We start from the raw sequence: 22,511 nt of genomic DNA on the forward strand, positions 1-22,511 counted from the left end.
TTCCCTGGAGCCTGCCAGCGCCTTGAGCCTTTGCTCAGAGCCTGCCTTTCCCCGGGGTTGGCGTGGCTCCTAATGGAAGACCTTGTCTTGGACTTTTCCTGGCCACATGCCACTTTCATCCTGTTATGTTTCTCTTCCACCCTCTCCCAGATACACCCCAAGGATTCCTCTCTGCTCACCCATTTTCTTGGCTGCCTTTGCTCCCCTTGGTAAATAAAGCACGTTATGTCTTGGTTCCTCTGGTTTAGAAGGAGACCCCTGTTTTCTCAGCCCATTAGCAGAAATTTCCAGAAAGGGATTGGCATGTTTGGCTGGAGCTTGGCTCATGGGTTGAAGGTGGGGTCCCATGGGCCTGAAAAAAGACCTTGTTCTAGCAGAGTTGGGTGTTTGTCCTGAAGCCTGCCCTAAGCAGTGCAGGGATTTTTGAGACTCTTTTTTCAGAAGGGCCCACACCACCCAACGCCGATGGCAGGATGGTGGAAGGCTTGGAGATGAGATTCCCAGGGGGGGCCCATCCCCACCAGCCAGCACTTAATCATTGCTGCAGTGCTGGGGCATGGGACATGGGTCATGCGTGCATCCATGAAATGCCTATGGGATGGATGAACCTTCCAATGGGACTAGCCCTAGATTTAGCCCCACCGCCAGACTTCTGAGTCCCGTCGGCACCCCGGGGCAGGGATGGACCCCATAGGAACGTGGCAGGGAGACTCCCCCAGCCTTCTGGGCTACGGAATGGAGGAAGAAGAACTCCGACAGGGCAGCCGTTGGTAGTGAGGCTCTCCTGCAGATGTAAACGAGTGTCGGAGGCCGCTGGAGAGGCGAGTCTGTCACCATTCTTGCCATAACACCGTGGGCAGCTTCCTGTGCACCTGCCGACCTGGCTTCAGGCTCCGAGCTGATCGAGTGTCCTGTGAAGGTGAGCGTCCAGCATCCCCCGCCACCACCCGCCACCCGGCGCTGGGCCCCACCCACTCCAGGCCCCGCCCCCAGCCCTAGGCCCCACCCGCCCGGAGCAGGGCTGTCTTTCTTGCCCCCTCAACGCTTTTTTCAGTTCATCTTGTTTGTTATCCCAACACCCGCCCCTTTCGTCCTCTCAGTCTCCTTTATCCATTCGTCTTTTTCCTCTCACTATTCCCCAGTCCTTCTGTTTCCCTCCAGATCGTAAACGGGAAGTTAAAAAAAACAGCAAAAAACAGTGATAGAGGGGGAGTTACCCATGTGGCTCAGCGGTAAGGAACCCAACTCGTATCCATGAGGATGCGGGTCGGATCCCTGGCCTCACTCAGTGGATGAAGGATCTGGCGTTGCCGTGAGCTGCGGGGTGTAGGTTGCAGACATTGCTGGGATCTGGCAGCGGCAGCTCCACTTTGACCTTTAGCCTGGGAACTTCCATATGCCTGGATGTGGCCTTAAAAAACAAACGAAAAGCAATGATAAACGGGCGTGTGACATAGGAGTCTCAGTAACCTGGGCTTCCAGGGACAGATGTTTTGGGCAGGGTGCTGTCAGCTTTCTGCCCTGCTTTAACAGCGCGCCTGTACACGTCCGTCGGTATACTGTCATGTCAACGCCGATGGCCTTCTTTCTACTCCAAGGCCAGTTTTCCATCTCGTGATCCCCTGTGATGGTCTGAGCTGGACCACCCCGTTTCCCCCACCCAGCCTGGCCTGTTTTCTCCCATCTCACTCCATTTGTGATTCTCTCCCTTCCTCCTCTGTTTCACCCTTGCCCCACAATCCGCCTTGTTCTCTCCCCTCTTGGTTTTTTTTTTTTGGACTCTCCCTGTCTTTCAGACTGTTGGGCCGTCGGTGTCCAGCTGTGGGGAAATATTCACTGTCCCTGTGTTGGTGTCGGATGGGGGAGGTCTGTCTGCCATGGGACCCAAGAGGCCCCTGGACCCTTCCTCCCCCTGAGCCTCAGCATCTTCTGGGAAGCCACGTCTGGATGGGGGAGCAGGGGACGCACTCTGGACTTGTTGGGACACAGGAGGAGGGAAGGGTCATTCCCAGGACAGATCCCCAAGGGCTTAGAGAAAGTTTGCTTGGCTCAGGAAAACCCGAGGCTCTTTTGCGGCAGGCCAGGAAGGGAAGGGAGAAGAATCTGATTTTGCAGCCTCTGAAGCCGCTGGACTTCCAGCATCACCAACCTGTAACTTTGGCCTGCTCATTTGGTACTTTTAAGTTGTTCACTTATTTATTTAATTTGTTTATTTTTTATTTTTTTGTCTCTTGTCCTTTTAGGGCCGCATCCGAGGCATATGGAGGTTCCCAGACTAGGGGACCAATCGGAGCTGTAGCTGCCGGCCTACCCCCGAGCCACAGCAATGCCAGATCCAAGCCGCGTCTGCGATGTACACCACAGCTCACGGCAACGCCGGATCCTCGACCCACTGAGTGAGGCCAGGGATCGAACCTGCAACCTCATGGTTCCTAGTTGGATTCATTTCCTCTGTGCCACGATGGGAACTCCTCATTTATTTATTTATTTTTTATGGCCGCACCTGTGGCATATGGAGGTTCCCAGGCTAGAGGTTAAATCAGAGCCACAGTTGCCGGCTTACACCACAGCCACAGCAGCGCTGGATCCAAGCCACCTCCAGCTTGCAGCGACACTGGATCCTTAACCCACTGAGCGAGGCCAGGGATCCAGCCCACATCCTCCGGGAGACAAGGTCGAGTCCTTAACCCGCTGAGCCACGATAGGAACTCCTCCTTTGGTACTTTTTCATCAATCTTCTCCCTTGATCGTCACCGTAGCCCCATCGGTTTGAGGTTGAACTGGTGGTGGTAGACCCATCGTGCTGGAGTTCCCGTCGTGGCTCAGCGGAAACGAATCCGACTAGGAACCATGAGGTTGCGAGTTCGATCCCTGGCCTTACTCAGTGGGTTAAGGATCTGGCGTTGCCGTGAGCCGTGGTGTAGGCCTGTGGCTACAGCTCCGATTTCACCTCTAACCTGGGAACCTCCATATGCCACCGGATTGGCCCTAAAAGGACAAAACAAATAAACAAACAAACAAAACACAAAAAACGCATCATGTTGATGAAGAAACTGGCCCAGAGACGTTCAGTAATTTGTGGGGATGGAGCTGAGGCTAATGCCCCTTGAATCTCACCTCCTGCCCCTGCTGCCTCCCTCAAGACCCGTCTGTGTTTCCGTTTCAGCCTTCCCCAAAGCCGTGCTGGCCCCATCTGCCATCCTGCAACCCCTGCAGCATCCCCCTAAGATGCTACTGCTGCTTCCAGAGGCAGGCCGGCCCGCCCTCTCGCCAGGACACAGCCCTCCTTCCGGGGCTCCAGGGCCCCCTCCTGGAGTCAGGACCACGCGGCTGCCGTTTCCCACCCCCGTGCTGCCCACGGCCTCCCCTTCTGCCCTGTCGCAGCTGCTCTCCACCGCAGTGGCCACCCCTGTGCCTAGTGCCTCTCTGTTGGGGACCCTCGGACCTCCCTCACGACTCCAAGAGAAGGCGATGGTGACCCCTTCCTTGCCCAGGGGCCCCGAGGCCACGCAGCTGGCACCAGGGCCCTCTGCCTGTTGGCACCTTGGAGCCATGTATGAGTCAGGGAGCCGCTGGACAGAGCCTGACTGTTCCCAGTGCTCATGCGAGGTGGGTGTGAGGGGTCCTTGGGGTTTCCCTGGTCCAGTGCCTGGGGCCTTGTGGTGGCTGGATTTCCTGCTTCTGCTTCTAGGACGGGGAGGTGACCTGTGCAAAGGTGACGTGTGAAGCTGTTTGTTCCCACCCGCTTCCCTCCGGAGATGGGGGATGCTGCCCATCGTGCGCAGGTGGGAGCTGGTCCGGGGAGGGCTGCGGGTTTCCGGTGTGGTCCTGCCTCTTCCTTTCCTTAGCCTTCCTGCAGCTGAGAGACTATTCTCCAAGCTTCTTGTATCACCTGAAGGGTGATCCTTGGGCCTTGCCCACAGAGCTTCTGATTTAGTAGGAATGGGCTAGAGCCAGGGAACATGCATTTCTAACAAGTTTCCGGGTGATACTGATGCTGCTGGTCTGGGGACCACACTTTTGAGAACCACTGGTCTATTGTCTCAGGGGGATCTTTTCATCTCCCGGGGATCCTTTCGGAGCTTCGTGCATTCAGGAAGTTTCTCCACACCCACTCTGCCGTCCCCTCCCCTGCCACAATGCCCCTCCACCCCCCGCTACTGCCCAAGGAGTAATCATGGATAAGTTCTACCCCCTTTCTGATTCCCTCCCCCAAATCTGCTGGCACTTTTTCATTTGCTTCCCATATCTGTTAGGATAAAGACCCCAAATCTTAACAAGTTTTCCACAGAGCTCCTCAAAACTCACTGTGCACTTGACTCGCAGAAAATCTTGTTAAAACGCAGGTTCTCATTCAGTAGATGTGGGGACGGGGGGTGTTCTGAGCTTTTCTGCATTTCTATGAAGCGTCCTGTGATAAGATGCTGAGGTTGCTGCCCTTTGAGCAGTAGTGAAAAAGTCTTCCTAAGGGTTAGATTGAAAATGCACTTACTAATTTTCTTTTCTTTTCTTTTTTTCCTTTTTTGGCCTTACCTGTGGTATGTGGAAGTTCCCAGGCTAGGAACTGAACCCGTGCCACAACAATGATCCGAGCCACAGCGGTGATAACACCAGATCCTTAACCTGCTAGGCCGCCAGGGAACTCCCTCATTTTCTTGATCATCATGGTGATTTTTTGCTGTTTCCCTACTGTGTACTGAGCTCTGAATGTACAGTGTTGGGTACATTACATCTGAGGTTGTACATCCGTCCGAGTCCCCTGCAGGGCACGTGGTGGTACTTCCGTTCTATAGTAAGGACAGCTGAGTCCCCGAAAGGTTAGGTGACAAATCCACAGCCACTCAGATGACCGAATGGGCAGGTTTTGAACTCAGGGCTGTCTGGATGCCTTTCTTGCTTTTTTTTTTTTTTTTTGGTTTTTAGGGCCTCACCTGTGGCATGTGGAAATTCCCAGGCTACGGGTCAAATGGAAGCTGTAGCCACTGCACTGGCGTATGCCACAGCCACAGCATCGTGAGATCTGAGCCGTGTCTTCGACCTACACCACAGCTCATGGCAGTGCCGGATCCCTGACCCACTGAGTGAGGCCAGGGATTAAATCTGCAAACTCATGGATTCTAGGCAGATTTGGTTCTGTCGCTGTGCTGCGAAGGGAACTCCTGCCTTTTTTTCTTTTTTTTTTTTCTTTTTAGGGCCACACCCACAGCTTATGGAGCTTCCCAGGCTAGCGGTCTAATCGGAGCTACCGCCACAGCCACAGCCACACCGGATCCAAGCCGTGTCTTCGACCTATAGCACAGCTCATGGCAATGCCAAATCCTTAACCCACTGAGCGAGGCCAGGGATCGAACCCTCAACCTCATGGTGCCTAGCTGGATTTGTTTCCGCTGTGCCATGATGGGAACATGCTTTTCTTGCTTTATGGAAATAAAATGCCATGCTCTTAACACCGTTCTAGGTTTATCAGACATGAAAGGGCTCCTCCCAGGGCATCGTAGATGGGTGTCTCCTATGATTCTCCAGGGGTGCCAGGACCACAAAGTTCTGAGTACTTTGATCTGCTGTTCCTGGGGCATCCGAGCCAGCGAGAGACGATTCCAGGTCCATCATGCCTGGAAAAGTAATGAGACCTCAATCTTCCTTCCCTTTGAAGAGGTCTGATGTCTCCACTCGTGTTTGTCTTTCAAAGGCTGTTTTCACAGTGGCGTCGTCCGGGCCGAAGGGGACGTGTTTTCACCTCCCAACCAGAACTGTACCATCTGTGTCTGCCTGGTGAGCATCATGAGATCCCCGAAGCCTTGCGACTGTTTTCTTAACCTTTGGGGGTTTTAGAGGAAGTGGGGGAGACCGGATGTTAAAGATGAGCTTGTGGAAGGGAGGAAGAGTTCTCAGGTTTGTGGATTTTTGGTCCGACGGAACCTGCTGAATTTAAAACTGTGGCGGATGGAAAGCCTGCCTGTAGTCTGCAGAGTCAGGGAGGCTTCTGCTGAGCAGAAAAGAGCCAACAGGCAAACAGGGTTCATCTGTCTACGAAGGGGAGGAGATGAAACTCCCTTGGAAACTTCCTACCAGGGAGGCTGTTTTTCTCTCCAGGCAAAATATTTGCCAGCACAATAAAGGCATCCACGTTGCGAGGGAGAAGGTTCATTACCAGACTCAGCTTGTTACGGGTATTTTGCTTTAGGCAAATACACTCCTCCAAGAATAGTTATTAAGCTCCTATTAGGTGCCAGATGCAGCCAGATACCGTCCCCGGGACTGGATTATGAGCACCCGGTGCATTCCAGGCAGGTGGCTTGGTGAGGATCTTGGGGCATCCTCACCTGAGGCTCCAGGCAGCTCTGTAGGGTGGGTGTTCCTGCCCCTAGTCTATAGATGGAAAGGCTGAGGCTGGGAGGTGGCAGAGCTGGGATTTGAGCGGAGGTCTGTCTGCTTCCGAAGCCTGGGCTCTGTCCACGAGCCCTCCCTGCCTCTGATCATTTTTAAAGGCAGCCCTGGTCTGGCCTTGATGTGGAAGCTGCATGTAAGATGGAGTGGGGGGGGGCACCCCCTGCAGCACCCCTCCCCCGCCATTAAGCCCTTCCTGTGCGCTGCACACATATAGTGGCCAAGTGCTTTCATGCTTGATCCCATTTCACCCAGTCCTCAGCAATCGCCACACAGAGGTGCCCTTTCCCGCTCATCTCACAGGTAGGGAGGCCGAGCCTCGGAGAGGGCATGCACTTTGCCCAGAGTCACACCGCTTGGAGGGGCAGACCTTGGACCTCAGGTCTGGGTGGCTCCAAAGCTGAGGGCTTTTTTTGGATCTTAACCTCAAAGGTGTAACATCGAGTTTTAAATTTAATTCCTAGTCATTTGGTTCAAAACTCAGATGCACAGGAAGTGTCTGTGGTGGAGTAATTTCTGTTCTCTACTTCTCAGCATCCTTCCAGAGCTTTCTTTGCTATGAGGATGCTGTGGTGGGGGGATGCCACGGGGGCAGTGCCATGTGCTCCCCTCCCCGCCCCCACCCACGCCCCCTCTCACCTCCTCAGGCCGGAAATGTATCCTGCATCTCCCCAGAGTGTCCTCCCGGCCCCTGTCAGACCTCCCTGAAGTCCGATTGCTGTACGTGTGTGCCAGGTGAGGGACTCTGGGCGGGGAGGGGAATTTAGCTTTTGTGTGTTTGCAGGGGTGGGTGATGTCTTCTGAGTATGTTTGGGGGGGCTGATGAGTGGTGGAGACAGGAAGGAGATTGATTTCTGCTTTAGAAACTCTGATGGAGGGAGTTCAGTGGAAGTGATATCTGACTAGCATCCGTGACAATGCAGGTTCCATCCCTGGCCTCACTCACTGGTCAGGGATCCGGTGTTGCCATGAACTGCGGTGTAGGTTGCAGATGCAGCTCGGATCCTTCATTGCTGTGGCTGTGGTGTAGGCTGGCAGCTCTGCAGTTCTGATTTGACCCCCTAGCCTGGGAACTTCCATATCCTGCAGGCGAGGCCCTAAAATGAGAAAAAAAAAAAAAGAAAGAAAGAAAGAAAGAAAGAAAGGAAGAAAGAAACTGATTGAGTGAAGCATCTTGAAGCGCCCATTTTAACTGAGCCCCTACCATGTGCTCGGTGTCCTGGATGCAAGATTTGGCTTATAGCCTGCCTGGCCCCTGCCCGGAGTGGTGCTTTCAACACTGACAGGCATGGGTTTGAGTCCACCCTTGGTGTGGACTGGGAGGGAGAATCTCCCCGCTGATGATCTGGTCTTTTGTTAAAATGGGATCCTCCTTCCTGAGATGACCTCATTGCCATCACTGTGGTGGGAGTGAACCTGAACCTCTCACGTGACCTGAGCTGTTGCAGTTGGATTCTTAACCCACTGCACCACAGCGGGAACTCTGTAAAATTATTAAAAATAATAACTGATTTAACTGATTTTTTGGGCCATGTCTGTGGCATGTGGAAGTTCCCCAGGCAGGGATAGAACCTGCGCCGCAGCAGTAACCAGAGTGACAGCAGTGACAATGCTGGCTCCCTAACCTGCCGAGCCAGGGAACTCCCCTGTCAGTTTTTAAGTACTGGTGTGCTTTTAGCTGAGGGGCTGAGGGTTTGTAGGGGAGCAGCCATTGGCCTCTTGGGTGTGGGCATGCTGTGGAGTATTGCGGGGTGCATTTTCTTTCCAAAGACCCCCCTCCCCGTTTGCTCCCCCCTCTTCTTTAGCTGCCCGAAGACCTTGAGCTGCTTCTTCCTTTCTCCCCCGCAGTGAGATGCTATTTCCACGGCCGCTGGTACGCGGATGGGGCTGTGTTCAGTGGGGGTGGTGACGAGTGTACCACGTGTGTCTGCCAGGTAGGGGGCTGAATGGGGGGGGTGTGACGGGGAGGGGCAGGGCACAGGGCTTTCCCAGGATGCCTTGACCTGCAGAAGAGGAGCTGACATGCAGCAAAAGGGAAACTGAGGCAGCAACGAGACCAAAGGGTCCTTAGCTTTCACCCCGGCCTTCCCGCAGTCTCCTTGAAGTTCGTCTTTCAGCATTGCTGTTTCTGGAGCACCTCCTGTGTTTCCAGAACAATGCTGATGCTGGGGTCCCAGCTGAGCACAAGACAGCCCCAGTCCCTCCATCAGCGGGGTCCCCAGCTAGGTGGGCAATGGACTGGTGCCCAGGGCTCTTAACCAGACTGTGGGCTTCAGGGAAGCCTTCTTGGAGGCAGAGATGCTAAGCTGAGACCTGAAGGATGACCAAGACTGATCAGGTGAGGAGCTGAGACAGGTGTGTCTGGCAGAAGGCAGTCGGGAGCAGGTGGCAGGAGGTGGGAGAGAGAACCGCGTGTTCCAGGGCCTAAAAATGTCTGTTTGGGCTGCAGCACGAAACTCTAGAGGGACCTGAGGGGAAGCTGAGGCAGGGATCCTGTTTGGGCTAGAGCAGAGCCTGGAGCAGGGCTCTTGTATAAGTGATTTCCTAAGGGGGACTTCTCGGAGGAACTGGCCGGCGATGCAGGACAGGCAGGGGAGGGGGCCACGTGAAGATGGGGTCTCAGGCTGATCCCACGGGGAGGGCCAGAGGGTGAGATGCAGAGGTGGGTGTATCCCGAGGCCAGGGAGCTGGGCTCTCGCCCACCCAGCACCAGGCGGTTATATGCATGCCCTTGCTCCACAGGTGGGGAGGGCGAAGGGACCCTCCAGGTACCTGGAGGATGCTGCCTCCATCAGCCAAGGGCAGTGCTTAGGGAAGGGGTCTGTGTGTGGGGGTGACAGTCTCTGCCTCAGATTCGGTCATGAAGGATTTTGCCAGCCAGGCAGCGGACTTGGACTTGGCAGAGCTACCGAAAGTTTTTAAGGGATGGTGTGATGACATCCGATTGGCACACGGGAAGGTTCTCTGGCTGCAGGTGAGAGTGGATTGGAGCGAGAGCAGAAAGCTCTTGTAGGAGCCAAGGGAAGAGATGCTGGAGGCTGTGGCTGTGGCTAGGGGGCAGCCCGGGGATCCTGTCCCAGCCTCGCTTCAGCCCCCAGTGAGGGATTTGCCCTTCCCTCCGCTCCTGCTCCCTGGAAGATCTGTCCCTGTTAGGAGGGCGATGGCAGCCTGCAGGCTTCCTCTTGGGCTCTCACTGGTTCGTGTCCCTTGACTCTTCCAGAATGGGGAGGTGGAATGTTCCTTCACGCCGTGTCCAGAGCTGGGTTGCCCTCGCGAGGAGTGGTGGCTGGGCCCTGGGCAGTGCTGCTTCACCTGCAGGGAACCCACACCCATGACAGGTGAGGGCTGCCCAGCCCTGCCTCCCAGGCTGCACCCAGCACTGGGGAGGCTGAGCGTCACCTGCTGAGATGGTTAATGTGTGTGTGTTCGTGCTCTCTGTGTGTTGTGTGTGTCTACAAGTATGTGCGTGTGTCTTTTTGTGAGGGTATGTATGTGTATGCATATGAGTGGCATCTGTGTGTCTTTGTGCCCATGTGACTATGTATGTGTGTGAGCCGTATCTGTGTGTATGTGTGTGTGTTTTTACAGCCACACCCGTGGCATGTAGAAGTTCCCAGGCTAGGGGTTAAATTGGAGCTACGGCTGCCAGCCTACACCACAGCCACAGCAACGTGGGATCCAAGCTGCATCTGTGATCTGTGCTGCAGTTTGTGGCAATGCCAGAGCCTTAACCCACCGAATAAGGCCGCAGACTGAACCCGCATCTTCATGGACTCTATGTTGGCTTCTTAACTCCGTCAGCCACAATGGGAACTCCATGTGTGTGTTTTTGAGTGTGTGCCTGTTTGATTTCTGTTGTATCTGTGTGTGTTGTTGTGGGTGTGGTGTCTGAGTGTGTGAATGGGTGTGTTTGTGGGTGTGCACGGACGTGTACATTTGTATGAGTGTGCCCATGTATACTGGGTGTGTACTGGGGGCGGGGGAGAAATTCACTAACTGAGGGAGCCAGGTGGCCGTGGCCGGCAGCCGCAGCCCAGCAGGTGGGTGAATGAGCAGCGGTGTCTGTCTGTCTTTGGTGGGTGGGTGCTAGGGGTCTGCAGGCTTTCAGGACCCTCCCCGGCACCTCTGCCCACTGGTCCTTTCTCCCCTGCTGCCCCCCTGGCCAGGCTGCTCTCTCGACGACAATGGGGTTGAGTTTCCGATTGGACAGATCTGGTCGCCCGGTGACCCCTGTGAGTTATGCATCTGCCAGGTGAATGACAACCTGCGCGCCTTCAGCCGCTTCCCGCCCGCCGCCCGCCCGCCCTCAGCAGGTGGAAAGAGGAGGCCCAGGAGCAGGTTCCCCCGGGCTCGGATAACTGAGGCCCAGGAGTTCAGCTCTTTTCTGTGAGATTGTAGTGCTTCCTTCATGAACGTGAATCATGTGACTTCATCCGCTCAGAAATGGATAAGGGGAGGGTGCTTGAGTTCTAGAGTCAGATGGACAGAAATGCAAACACAGCTTTTCACCGAGAAACACGATCATTTTAGCTCATGTTTGAGTACGGGTCGGCTTTCCCTTCTATTTTATTTTACTGTTTTATTTTATTTTATTTTATTTATTTTTTCTTTTTAGGGCTGCAGGTGTGGCATATGGAAGTTCCCAGGCTAGGGGTCAAATTGGATCTGTAGCTGCTGGCCTACGCCACAGCCACAGCAATGTGGGACCTGAGCTGCGTCTTCGACCTACACCACAGCTCATGGCAACCCCACCGACCCACCACCTAACCTGCTGAGCGAGGGCAGGGATCGAACCCTCATCCTCATGGATACTGGTCGGTTTCTTAACCTGCTGCGCCACAATCACAACTCCTCGTTTCTACTTTAAAAGAGTTTTTAGGGGCTCCTGCTGTGGCACAGTGGGATCCGCAGCCTCTTGGGAGCCCTGGGACGTGGGTTTAATCTCCAGCCTGCTACAGTGCGTTGCTGTGGCTGTGGCTTAGGTCTTGACAGTGGCTTGGATCTGATCCTTGGCCTGGGAGTTCCATATGCCAAGGGGAGGCCAAAAATTAAAAAAAAAAAAAAAGGGTTCTTAGTCCCTTAGAGCTTCATTTCTCCAGATCGGGTCCCTGCACCCGCAGTGTGGTCAGCATCACCAGGGAGCCTGGTAGACATGCAGAACCTCCCAGCTGCCCAGGCCTCCCGGCCCCACACTCTGCATTTTAATCCCCGAGAGACTTGCGTGCTCGTGAGTGCGTGAGAAGCACAGCCCTCACGTCCCTTTGATGCTGCATGTGTTAAAAAGCCTTCGACTCCTATGAAACTTGGAAACGTTTCATTGAAATGAGAGTTGGGAGGAAAGTACATTTGATGCGTTTCTTCTCCTTTAGGACTGATCTAGGGTACTCGTGTTACAAGAAAATAACCCCAAACTTCAAATTCTTACCAAAAAAAAAAAAAGGAACAAGAACTGTGTATGGCGCTTTCATCTTCTGAAAGACATTTCCGGTGGAATAGCTCTCTATAAAAATAGGATTTTATTGTCCTCTGTAGATTTGGGGTGAGCCAGAGTTTCAGGGAAACTCTGAGGGAAGAATTGGATGGGGTCAGGGCGAAGCCTTGGCTGCTGCGGGGAGAGGGATAGGAAGCCAAGGAGACCGAAACCCCAGCTCTGACCCTCCCCCTTCCGGGAAATGGGAAGGCTTTCTGGAAGGTTCCCACCCCCATCCCCCAGGAGCCAGTCCTCTTTGGGGGGAACCCTGCCACCTCCCAGGTGCATCGTGGTGCCCATTAGGGCAGGCCCCGGCCAGTTTGCAGCACCGCCTTTTCTATGCAGGGGAGCTGGTGGGGGGAGTGGGGTGGGGAGGTGGGTATGGCAGGTGGGATCTTGGTGAAGTTCCTCCTTCCTTCAGGCAGATGGCTCAGTGAGCTGCAAGAGGACAGACTGTGTGGACTCCTGCCCTCACCCGATTCGGATCCCTGGACAGTGCTGCCCGGACTGCTCGGCAGGTAATTCCCTGCCTGGGGGGCGGTAGGGGGGCAGCAGAGCGCCCCTGGTCCCCCTCTCTGGGCTCACCCTGTATCAGGCTTCCCTGTGCAAAGCGCCATAGCTCACATATCATAGATATATATTTTTTTCTTATAAAATGTTTCCCTACCATCCCATTATGGAGTTCCTGGGCCAGGGATCAGATCCAAGCCGCAGGTGCACCCTATGCCGCAGGTGCGGCAAAGCCAGATCCTCTAACCCACAGCACTGGGAACCAGAGTCCTGGCACTGCAGAGATGCTGCTCATACCACTGCGCCACAACGGGAACTCCCCATCAGTGGCTTTATGCACACCAGTATGTGATAAATATCATCAAAGTGGCAGTTCTCATGTGGGGCCTCTGTGGGCGTCAGGAAGCAGAGAGGGGAGCAGCGGGGAACCATCCTGGAAGGTGGGGTTTGGGGTTTGGCTGAGCGGAGAGGGTCAGAGAGGGTGGCCATGGCACGGGGCACCCAGGTTGAGTCTCCTGGTCCCTTGTCCTCATCCTGAGGCAGGTAGGAGGAACCACTCCCTTCCCTGGGGGATAATCCTGGAGGGAAGACCCTATAGTCCTTTTGCAGAATCCACCTCAAAAAAAAGTCAGCACCCGATCCAGGTGTGCGTTCTGTCCCTTCCCCAGCTCCCCAGGGAAGAGCCTGGGGAGGCCGTTGGCCTGAACTTTGCTGTCCACATAGCCTTGAACTTTCATCTTAGTGGAGGCCGGCCATCCCCAGGCTGGTACTCACCGCGTGCTCTCTCTGGCAGGCTGCACCTACACAGGCAGAATCTTCTACAACAACCAGACCTTCCCATCCGTGCTGGACCCGTGCCTGAGCTGCATCTGCCTGGTACTACCACCCAGACCTGACCCCTGGCTATGGAATCTCCCTGGGAACTGCCCTTGGCTCCTGAACCCTGGAGGCAAAAATCCAGAGACTTCCAAGGGATTGGTCACTTCTGGATCAGATCCAAGCTGAAAGCTGGCTCCTTCCAGCACTGCCTAGGGTGAATCTCTAGCCAGGGCCAGAGAAATAGTTTTAACCCTGCCTGGCTTCTCGGTGACTGGAAGGGGGCTGGCTCCTTATAGTAGAAAATGTAGCTCAGGGATTCTTGTCTTTTTTGTTTTTCTTTTTTTTCTTTTTAGGGCTGCACCTGCGGTGTATAGAAGTTCCCAGGCTAGGTGTTGAATTGGCGCTACAGCTGCCAGCCGATGCTACAGCCACAGCAACGCGGGATCTGAGACTCATCTGCAGCTTGCACCACAGCTCCGGGAAATGCCAGATCCTTAACCCACTGAGTGAGGCCAGGGATTGAGCCCACATCCTCATGGATACTAGTAGGTTCGTTACTGCTGAGCCACAACTAGAACTGTGGCTCAGGGATTCTTGCTGCGGGTTGGAGGTGAGGTGTGCAAACCCAGGACTCTGCGTGGAGTCTTTAATATTCTCAACATTCCGGGCCCTGCTGTGTGCCAGTCCCTGCTCTCAGCTCGACCTCAGTCAGTCCACGGGGACTCCTATGAGGTGCCACCTCCGTCCCCAGCTGCCAGGTGAGAAAACTGGGCACAGAAACAAGCCATTTGCTTAAGATGCCACAGCCAGTCAAGTGAAGTGCCAAAAATGGAATCCTGGCATCCTGACTCTGCCTCAGGGAGCATGCTGATGCCCCTAAGCCATGCCCCTCTCAGTCCAAAGGACAGGAATATCATTGAGTGTTTGAAAATTAGAAAAAGTAAGTCTAAGAGTTCCCATTGTGGCTCAGTGGGTTAAGAACTCAACTAGTATCCATGAGGATGCGGGTTTGATCCCTGGCCTAGATTGATGGGTTAAGGATCTGGCATTGCCACAAGCTTCGGTGTAGTTCTCAGACGTGGCTTGGATCTGGCATTGCCGTGGCTGTGATGTAGGCTGGCAGCTGCAGCGCTGATTCGACCCCTAGCCTGGGAACTTCCATATGCTGCAGGTGCGGCCTTAAAACAAAACAAAGAAAAAGAAGTTCATATTGTTTGTCATGCTGAAAATGCTTCATGCTGGTGAGGCTTCTTCGCTGGCAGTGGGTGTAAAGGGACGCGTCTGCGGAGAGATTGAGGAAAATGCGGTGACCATCCGAGGGACCCTGTCTGTTCACAACCACATGCTTTGGGGAGCTTCAGCTTCTGTTTTTTTTTTTTTTTTTTCTCCCCTGTGTTTGGTGCCCAGCTTCCTTGTGTGGTTCATGGATTTGTTTGGCAGGTACCTGTTGACAGATGTTCCCGTGGACAAGGCCAGGTCCTTGGCCCTGTGGGGCTTTTGTTCTAGTGGGGGGACAGACTCTAACGCACCCCACCCCCTCACCGTGGACCTGTCCTCTGACCTTGGTGGCTCCGATGGGTACTCCATGGCTCTGTGATCTGTCCTTCTGGAGTGTCCCATCAGCCCCCCAAAATGAAGGACCTTGTGCGTGTTCTGTGTCCGTAGCTAGGCTCGGTGGCCTGCTCGCCCGTGGACTGTCCCATCACCTGCACCTACCCTTTCCACCCTGACGGGGAGTGCTGCCCAGTGTGCCGAGGTGAGTGGGACCAGCCGCCCACGGCCGGGGCTCCCGGGTGGGCCTTGGCTCTCATGGCCTCTGTCTCCTCTGCCCCTGCAGACTGCAACTACGAGGGCAGGAAGGTGGCGAACGGCCAGGTGTTCACCTTGGACGATGAGCCCTGTACCCAGTGCATATGCCAGGTGAGCTGGGCCTGGGGGCCTGGGCCAGGGGCTGCTTCTAATCTTTGTCCCTTTGCAAACTTGGGGCCCCTTAGCCGGTGTCTGCCCATTCTTTAACTTTAATTACTCACCCGGAATACCTTCGGATTTGATGGTATTCTCTGCCTTTGCAGTTTCCTTTAAGGCAGCCCCGCCTGTGTTGGGTGTCACCTGATGTTCAGGTGAGGGCCAGGCACTGCAGCTCCTGCCTGGCATCTTTCTGTGGGTCCAGCTGCTGATGCACGAGGTCCTGGGCAGGCGAGCTGCTCTGGGCTTCCTCACGTGTGTCTTTCTGCTTCCCCAGCTGGGAGAGGTGAGCTGTGAGAAGATGCCCTGCCAGCAGGCCTGTGCAGACTCCTCCCTGCCTCCCAGAGACTGCTGCTCCTCCTGCCCAGGTAATCGGGCCTCTGCATCCTGGAGTTTCCCTTGGAACACTGGCTTTTCCCCACTTTGCTCTTCTTCCCAGAAACACAGAACTTGGGCAGGGCTGGGTGTGAGAAGCCCAGGATCAGAGAGGGAACGTGGCCTGCTTAAGGTCACACGGTGAGCATGTGGTATAATCAGGCCCATGCCTGGGCTTGCTGACCCTCGTTGGTGCTGTCCCTGCCACACTGGGCTGTGCCATCTGACAAGTCTGTTTACTGTCCCTTTTCCTCTTCATTGCCTCCTTTCTTAATGTCTTCCTCTGCTTTCTTCCTCTTTTAGAATTTAGTGCATTGGATTAAAGATGTGGCATTGTTGCAGCTGTGGTGTAGTTTATAGCTATGGAGGGGGTTTGATCCCTGGCCTGGGAACTTCCATATGCTGCTGGTGCGGCAAAACAAAACAAAAAAAAAAGAGTTTAGGGACTGAATCAACTTTGCAGAGAAATAATTGCTAATGTGTAATGAGCACCCATTATGTGTCAGGGAACATCATATATTATTATTTTTTACTTTTTTTAAGGGCCACACCTGTGGCATATGAAGTTCCCAGGCCAGGGGTTGAATTAGAGCTGCAGCTGCCAGCCTATGCCACGGCCACAGGATCACCGGATCCAAGCCACATTTGTGACCTACGCCACAGCTTGTGGCAACACCAGATCCTTGACCCACTGAGCGAGGCCAGGGATTGAACACGCATCCTCAGTTCCCATTGTGGCTCAGCGGGTTAAGAACCCGACATAGTGTCTGTGAGGATAAGAGTTGAATCCCTGGTCTTGCTCAGTGGGTTAAGCATCCCGTGTTGCCACCAGCTGCAGTGTAGTTCACAGATGGGGCTTGGATCCAGCATGGCTGTGGCTGTGGTGTAGGCCGGCAGCTGCAGCTCTGATTTGACCCCTGGCCTGGGAACTTCCATATGCTGCAGATGAGGCTGTAAGAATAAAGAAAACGGAGGTATAATTGACTTATAGTATTGTATTAGTTGCAGGTGTACAACAGTGATTTGATACTTGTATATATTGTGAAATGATCACCACAGTAGTTAACATCTGTAGGAGATCCCGTCGTGGCACAGTGGTTAATGAATCCGACTAGGAACCATGAGGTTGCAGGTTCGATCCCTGGCCTTGAGCAGTGGGTCAAGGATCCAGCGTTGCCGTGAGCTGTGGTGTGGGTTGCAGACGCGGCTTGGATCCCGAGTTGCTGTGGCTCTGGTTTAGGCTGGTGACTACAGCTCCAATTCGACCCTTAGTCTGGGAACCTCCATATGCCGAGGGAGTGGCCCTAGCAAAGGCAAAAAAGACAAAAAAAAAAATCTGTCACCACACATAGTGACAAAATATTTTTTTCTTGTGATGAGAACTTCTAAGATTTAATCTCTTAGCATCTTTCGACTATGCTATTTTAACACAGTATTAACAACTATAATCACCACGCTGTGTCTCACATCCCCGTGACTTATCGGAAAAATCTGTGCCTTTTGGCCCCTTCACCCATTTCGTTGACCCCTCACCTCTCACCTCTAGCAACCACCAATCTGTTCTCTGTATCTGTGAGATTAGTTTTTGTTTGTTTCATTTTGTTTGGGTTGGGTTTGGTTTTGGCTGTGCAGAAGTTCCTGGACCAGGGATTGAACCTGCACCACAGCAGTGTTTTTTGTTTGTTTGTTTGTTTTTAAAAGATTCCTCCTGTAAATGAGATCGAATGGTATTTATCTTTCTCTGTATGATTTATTCATTTAGCATAATACCCTCTAGGTGCAGCCACATTGTCACAAATGGTAAGTTTTTTTTTTTTTTTTTGTCTTTTGTCTTTTTAGGGCCACACCTGCAGCATATGGAGGTTCCCAGGCTAGGGGTCCAATCAGAGCTATAGCCGCTGGCCTGCGCCACAGCCACAGCAACGCGGGATCCGAGCTGTGTCTGCAACTTACACCACAGCTCACGGCAACACCCGATCCTTTACCCAATGAGCGAGGCCAGGGATCAAGCCCATGTGCTCATGGATGCTAGTCGGGTTCATTAACCACTGAGCCATGATGGGAACTCCACACATGGTAAGATTTCATTCTTTTTTATGGTTGTCTAATATCCCATTATGTATATATATATATCACATTTTTATCCATCTTTATCTATGGATGGACACTTAGGTTGTTCCCTTGCTGTTGTAAATAATGCATTGAATTTTGGGGTATGTATATCTTTTTGGATTAATACTTTCATTTCCTTTGGCTATATATCCAGGAATGGAATTGCTGGATCATATGGTAGTTCTATTTTTGCTTTTTTTTTGTCTTTTTTTGCCTTTTCTAGGGCCGCTCTCAGGGCATATGGACGTTCCCAGGCTAGGGGTCTAATCGGAGCCGTAGCTGCCAAGCCTACACCAGAGCCACAGCAACTCGGGATCCGAGCCGTGTCTGCGACCTACACCACAGCTCATGGCAACGCCAGATCCTTAACCCACTGAGCAAGGCCAGGGATCGAACTTGCAACCTCATGGTTCCTAGTCGGATTTGTTAACCACGGAGCCGGGATGGGAACTCTTGTTTTTAGTTTTTTTGAGGAACCTCCCTACCGGTTTCCATAGTGGCTGCACCAATTTACCTTCTCACCCACCTTGTACGAGGATTCCCCTTATTCGCCACATCCTCTCCACCACTTGTTGGTTCTTGTTTTTGTGTCGATGGCCATTCTCAAAGGTGTGAGGGGCCTCTCCTTGTGGTTTTGATTTGCATTTCCCTGATGATTAGTGACGCTGAGCATCTTTTCATGTACCTGATAACCATCTCTCTCTCTTCACATGTCTGATTTCCTTCCATCCTCGGAGCAACTCTTTGTGCTAACAGAGCTAACTCTGGTAGCATCCCTGGTTCCCAGGTGAGGAAACTGAGGCACAGAGACGTGGAGTGGGATGCGCAAGGTCACACAGCTGGTGGGTAGTAGAGCCAGGATTTGAGCCCAGAGTCAATGATTTTAGCTGCTCTGCTGCATTGACTCCTGAAAATTATTCTCATCGGTTTGCCTTTTTTTTTCTCCTTGTTTTCTTTTGGGCACACCCATGGCGTATGGAAGTTCCCAGGCCACGGGGTCGAATCCGAGGTGCGGCTGTGGCAACACCAGGTCCTTAACCCACTGGGCCACAGTGGGAACTCCTCGTCTGTTTGTCTTTCTCCATCATGAGTGCTCGCCCATGTGGATCTTTTCCAGAGACATCAACAGGACACAGACAACCTGCTGTAACACATAGTTTCGGAGCATTGACGTAGCCCACACTTGGCCATTTAAGAAAAGCTCCCAAATATTGTGGTTTGCTTACCCCTGGCCTTTCTGGTTGACATTTAGGTGGTTTTTTTCTTCTTCTTCCTCTTTTTTTCTATCCATAATGGACCTACTGTGAAGATCTTCGGTCAGGCCACTGTTTTTCAAATTCTGTGAGTTGTGTTCGGACCTGTGGTTAGTAGGTGGAGTAACTAGGATGTCAGGAGTGGTTTGGTAACTCCCAGGGTGTGACCGCCCCCACCTAGACCAGAAGGGGGTCCTGGAGAAAGAGGAAACTCACCGAGAGGTACCTGGTTCCCCATGTGCCTGCCAACTCTACCCTGCGTGTTTTGAATTTAATTTTTCCAATTTAACATGTCCATCAAGTCCCTTCAATGTGGCTATTTTACCTTTTTTTTTTTTTTTTAAAACTTCTAGGAAGACAGTGAATTTTTCCACGGATGTGTGGCCTGGGTTTCTCCTCGTATAAAATATCCGCTTAACTCCTTTGACCTTTTGAGGAGGACGCTCTGTGTTTAGGGCAGCTCTCAGATGTGTGGATGGAGAGCTGCTGTCCAGACTGGAGGGGCTAGAGACATCCCGATCCCAAATAGTCATTATCTTGGGAGCTGTTCGGTGATGCTAGATATGCGTTTAACCACTAAGCTGGTGGGTATTATTGCCCTGCTTTCTGGAGACTAACGGTTCGTTAGCGAAGGAGCCTGTCAGTGTCAGTATTATTAACCAGTATTATTTCATTTAAACGGCCCAGGGATGTTCAGGCTTGGGTGCTCTTATTACCTCCACTTTGCAGATGGAGAAACGGAGGCTCAGAGACGTTGAGTTTCTGTCTTCAGGCCGGGCTCTAGGTGGTGGTCAGCCTCAAGACCAGCTCTCTCTGATTTCTTACCCCGAGCTCGTTCCCATTCTGCTCTCCAGCCTCCAGATGGGAAATGGAAGCCCAAAGAGGCGAGATGCAGAGCCCGGCTCCTCCTGCTGGGGCTCCTGCCTCAGTTACATTTGTCCTGTGGTTCTTCCTAGTAAGAGCACCTTTAAAAGAGAAACTGCTTTTTATCGAAATGCAGTGAATTGGAGTTCCCGCTGTGGCGCAACGGGATTGGCAGCGTCTCTGCAGTGCTGGGACCTGGGTTTGATCTGTGGCCCCACATAGCAGGTTAAAGGATCTGGTATTGCCACAGCTGTGGCATAGCTGTGGCTCAGATGTGATCCCTGGCCTAGGAACTCCATACGCCTTGGGGTGGTCAAAAAAGAAAGAAATACAGTGAATTTTTTTTTTTTTTTTTGGCTGTCCCACATTATGCAAAAGTTACTGGACCAGGAAATAAACCTGAGCCACAGCAGTGGCAATACCAGAATCTTAACCCACTGGGCTCCTTAACCCATCAGGGAACTCCTATATATGTGTATTTTATTTTATTTGTATTATTATTATTATTTTTTGTCTTTTGTCTTTTTGAGGGCGGCACCTGTGGCATATTGAGGTTCCCAAGCTAGGGGTCAAATCAGAGCTGTAGCCGCCGGCCTACGCCACAGCCACAGCAGTGGGGGATCCGAGCTGCGTCTGCAACCTACACCATAGCTCATGGCAATACCAGATCTTTACCCCACTGAGGAAGGCCAGGGATCGAACCCACAACCTCATGGATCCTAGTCGGGTTCGTTAACCACTGAGCCATGATGGAAACTCCACATATATGTGTATTTCACATCTAGGTATAGCTTATGTACAATAGCATATAAATGTCAGGTATATAACACAGTGATTCACAATTTTTTTAAATTTTATTTTTTAAAAAATTTGGAGTTCCCATTGTGGCGCAGAGGAAACGAATCCGACTAGGAACCACGAGGTTTCGGGTTTGATCCCTGGCCTCGCTCAGTGGGTTAAGGATCCGGAGTTGCCGTGAGCTGCGGTGTGGGTTACAGACACAGCTCGGATCCCCCAGGATCCAGGCCTATTTAAAAACAAGTTTTTCAGTAGACTTTATTTTATTTAGCGCATTTTTAAGTTCACAGCCCAATCGAGGGAAAGGTACAGAAAGCTCCCAGGTACCCTCTGCCCTCCCCTCCCCATTCAGGCCTCCCCCACCATCTATATCCTCACCAGACAGGACCCTTGGTACCATCCATGAACCGGCTCTGACACATGACGGTCACCCAAAGTCCATGGTTAACACTGGGGTTCGGGCTGAGACCAGGCAGGCACTGTCTCCTTCAGCCCGCATTGAGTGGCCCTGGGCGGTCACTGTTATTATGATGCCCATTTTATAGATGAGGACATGGAGGCCCAGGGGAGTTATGTGCCTTCCCAAGGTCATGCAGCCAATGCCTCTCCCTGCCTCTCCCTTTCTCTCCCTTTTTGGTCTTCCCTCCCTGGAGGCAGGAGCTGTTGGGTCCCCCCCAGGTGTGCGAGGACCCTCAGAGGATAGAGCTGGGGCCTCCGTGCAGCCCATCCCAGAGCTGCCTCTGCCATCAGGGAGGACCACTGGGCATCTTCTTCCCCCCCCCCCCCCCCTCTCTCTAGATTCCCTGGAAGAGAGCCGGGGACTCTCCCCTGGTGGAGTCGCAGAGCTCAGCAAAGCGTCCCGGAGCCCCCGTGGAGACCCCAAAGCCCCGGTCAACTGCAGCTCCTGCCCGGGGCCCCCAGCCACGTCGTCTCAGAGGCCAGCGCCCCAGCTCCTCCAGCTCCTCCTAAGAACGAACCTGTCTAATATGCAGACTTTACCCTCGGGAGCCCAGGCCTCACCCTTACCCCGTCTGCGACTGGAGGGCACCTTCCCAGGGGAGCCCGGGGCCTCCCAGCCCCCTCGGCTCTCACCAGGGCCTTCGATCCTCCCAGGAGCCTCTTCTCTACCTCCAGCCTCTCCCGGGGCTCCCGGGCCACCTCCTCTTACACCAGAGCCCTCGTCCTCAGCCTCCAGGGCCCACACAGCCTCCAGACGGCCCACCACAGTCCTACCTGGGGCTTCGGCCCTTTCCACGACAGACCCCAGCCCCTCCGAGACCCCCGTCACCCTCCTCAGGCCTCGCAGACTGTCTGCAGCCCTTGCAGCCATGGGCAGTCCCGGCCCCCAGCCACCTACCACGGGGACCTCGCGGGAAGAGGAGCCCACAGGGTGACCAGGTCTTCACCTCAGGGTCATGCCCAGGAGACGCCGGACAGAAGACTCTGCCAGTGGCCCTGGGAGCCTGGCAGGGCGGCTCTGGGGGCCAACGAGGCTGCCGACTCCTGCGGGACCCCTCGACCCCGAGAAGCATTTGGGATGTGTTACAAGAATCCAGCAAGGCCTTCTCTGCGGTCAGCATCTTTCCTGGCCCACCTGGCTCTCCTGTCCTGTGAGAAAGGTTGGGGTGGCTGAGTCTCCCCTGGAGGAGGAGGGATAGAGGGGCCTGGGGTTCCACTGGGATTGTGTCACCAGCCATTATGTGTCCTCACCTGAGGTTTCCTGATTAAAGGCTGTCTCGGTCTCCCCAGGCTGCCCCTCTTGTTCACTTCTCACCTTTGGAAAGGTGGGAAAACTTCACTCCAAGCCCACAGGTGGGCAACTGCCTTGGCCCAGGCCACTTTCCTAGGGTGGCCCAGATAGAATTACTGGCCAACACGGAGGGCACAAAGCCCTGTCCCCTTGCTGCAACACAGAATGATTCTGAAGCACCCTCCCAGCCTCGGAGCTCCACAGGGGC

General features: G+C 53.5%; 1 protein-coding gene across 1 annotated transcript in view; it reads left to right on the forward strand.

The window, feature by feature from the left end:
* VWCE (von Willebrand factor C and EGF domains) overlaps positions 1 to 22,015 on the forward strand; it is a 31,129-nt gene extending 9,114 nt beyond the window's left edge. The window contains exons 7-20 of the mRNA XM_047775599.1: positions 791 to 919; positions 3,167 to 3,609; positions 3,692 to 3,785; positions 5,690 to 5,772; positions 7,035 to 7,122; positions 8,236 to 8,321; positions 9,608 to 9,725; positions 10,554 to 10,639; positions 12,279 to 12,375; positions 13,161 to 13,243; positions 14,852 to 14,942; positions 15,024 to 15,106; positions 15,429 to 15,519; positions 21,352 to 22,015. Coding sequence (XP_047631555.1) covers positions 791 to 919; positions 3,167 to 3,609; positions 3,692 to 3,785; positions 5,690 to 5,772; positions 7,035 to 7,122; positions 8,236 to 8,321; positions 9,608 to 9,725; positions 10,554 to 10,639; positions 12,279 to 12,375; positions 13,161 to 13,243; positions 14,852 to 14,942; positions 15,024 to 15,106; positions 15,429 to 15,519; positions 21,352 to 21,947 — 2,168 coding nt within the window. The 3' untranslated portion in view covers positions 21,948 to 22,015. The remainder of the gene's footprint in view (positions 1 to 790; positions 920 to 3,166; positions 3,610 to 3,691; positions 3,786 to 5,689; positions 5,773 to 7,034; positions 7,123 to 8,235; positions 8,322 to 9,607; positions 9,726 to 10,553; positions 10,640 to 12,278; positions 12,376 to 13,160; positions 13,244 to 14,851; positions 14,943 to 15,023; positions 15,107 to 15,428; positions 15,520 to 21,351) is intronic.
* The last annotated feature ends 496 nt before the right edge of the window (positions 22,016 to 22,511 follow it).

Source organism: Phacochoerus africanus, chromosome 4 (assembly GCF_016906955.1).
Source record: "Phacochoerus africanus isolate WHEZ1 chromosome 4, ROS_Pafr_v1, whole genome shotgun sequence".
Taxonomy (NCBI): Eukaryota; Metazoa; Chordata; class Mammalia; order Artiodactyla; family Suidae; genus Phacochoerus; species Phacochoerus africanus.